At 29.3% G+C, this 1,535-nt stretch overlaps 1 protein-coding gene across 1 annotated transcript in view; it reads left to right on the top strand.

Moving 5' to 3' along the window:
- Positions 1 to 49: 49 nt before the first annotated feature.
- EMH_0069610 (regulator of chromosome condensation domain-containing protein, putative) overlaps positions 50 to 1,535 on the top strand; it is a gene marked incomplete at both ends in the record, with an annotated part of 4,087 nt that continues 2,601 nt past the window's right edge. The window contains 4 exons of the mRNA XM_013498889.1: positions 50 to 99; positions 426 to 488; positions 825 to 879; positions 1,102 to 1,203. Of these exons, the coding sequence (XP_013354343.1) occupies positions 50 to 99; positions 426 to 488; positions 825 to 879; positions 1,102 to 1,203 (270 nt within the window). The remainder of the gene's footprint in view (positions 100 to 425; positions 489 to 824; positions 880 to 1,101; positions 1,204 to 1,535) is intronic.

Below are 1,535 nucleotides of genomic sequence, written 5' to 3'. Positions count from 1 at the left end.
CATATATATATATATATATATATATATATGCTGCTGCTTGTTGGGGTGTATGTACAGCAAAGAAGGAGAAAACGAAAAGCTGGTTGCTGCTCATCAACAGTAAGTCTTTATTTATTTTATTTATTTATGTTTTTATTTATTTATTTTATTTATTTTATTTATTTATTTTATTTATTTTATTTATTTATTTTATTTATTTTTTTTGTTTGTTTATTTAATTTATTTATTTAATTTATTTATTTTTTTATTTATTTCATTTATTTATTTTGTCTATTTATTCTATTTATTTATTTTTATATTTTATTAATTTATTTTATTCTTTCCTTTAATACAAATAAAGAAAAGTATATTACAACCCCCCAAACCCTAAACCCTAAACCCTAAACCCTAAACCCTAAACCCTAATTTTTGTGGTGTATATACAGAGCGGAGAAGGAGCTGCAGAAATCTATGGAGGCCCAAAGCGACCTAGAAATGAGAGTAGCAAGGTAAACCCTAAACCCTAAACCCTAAACCCTCGTAAACCCTAAACCCTAAACCCTCATTGATTTAAACCCTAAACCCTAAACCCTCAAAATAAAGAAAGGAGAAGGAAGTCCAGGAGAAATGAAAAAAAAAGGGTTTAGGGTTTAGGGTTTAGGGTTTAGGGTTTTTAATAGATATGAGGGTTTATTAAAATCCTGCACATAAAACAAATAAATGTTTTTTTTCTTTATTCTTTTGGTTTAGGGTTTAGGGTTTAGGGTTTAGGGTTTTTGATAGAAATGAGGGTTTATAAAGCTCGTGCTTCTCTTTTTTTATTTTTTTTATTTTTTTTGTTGCAGCCTAATGCAAACCCTAAAACTAAAAGAAGATTCAATTCAGCAGATGGAGGAGCAGGTAATCATAAACCCTAAACCCTAAACCCTAAACCCTAAACCCTAAACCCTAAACCCTAAAACACAAATGTATAATGCAGAAATGCTAGGGTTTAGGGCTTCATTTTTACGGTTTAGGGTTTAGGGTTTAAGGCATACGGTTTAGGGTTTACGGTTTAGGGTTTAGCGTCTAGGGTTTAGGGCTTAGGGTTTAGGGTTTAGGGTTTAGGGTTTGTGGTTGCAGCTGGAGGAGGAGAAAGGGAGGTCCCGCAGTTCTGCGTTTTTACAAGGACAAATAGAAGACTTAAAATATGATTTAAATATAGCAATAGAAAAAGAAAAAAATGTTAGCTGCATATACACCCCAAAAATTACGAGCTGCCTATACACCGCAGAAAATATCCACCTGCCTATACACCTGAATTTTGTTTTTTTTTTTTTTTTTTTTTTTTCGGTGAAGGATCAAAAAATAAATTAAATTATATTTTTATTATAATAATAATAAAAATAATAATTTATTTCTCTTTTATTTTATGTAGATTTCTGTTTTTTTTTTTGTTTCTGCTGATGATGGTGCTGCATATTTCTTTTTCTATAACACCTACACGCAACAATAAACCCAAAAAAAAAAAAATAAAATGTTTAGGTTTATGATAAAATTAATTGAATTAAATATAT

This window comes from Eimeria mitis, genomic scaffold, assembly GCF_000499745.2.
Source record: "Eimeria mitis Houghton genomic scaffold, Emh_scaff3800, whole genome shotgun sequence".
In the NCBI taxonomy this organism is placed as follows: domain Eukaryota; phylum Apicomplexa; class Conoidasida; order Eucoccidiorida; family Eimeriidae; genus Eimeria; species Eimeria mitis.
This window is presented reverse-complemented; position numbering and strand designations above follow the sequence as displayed.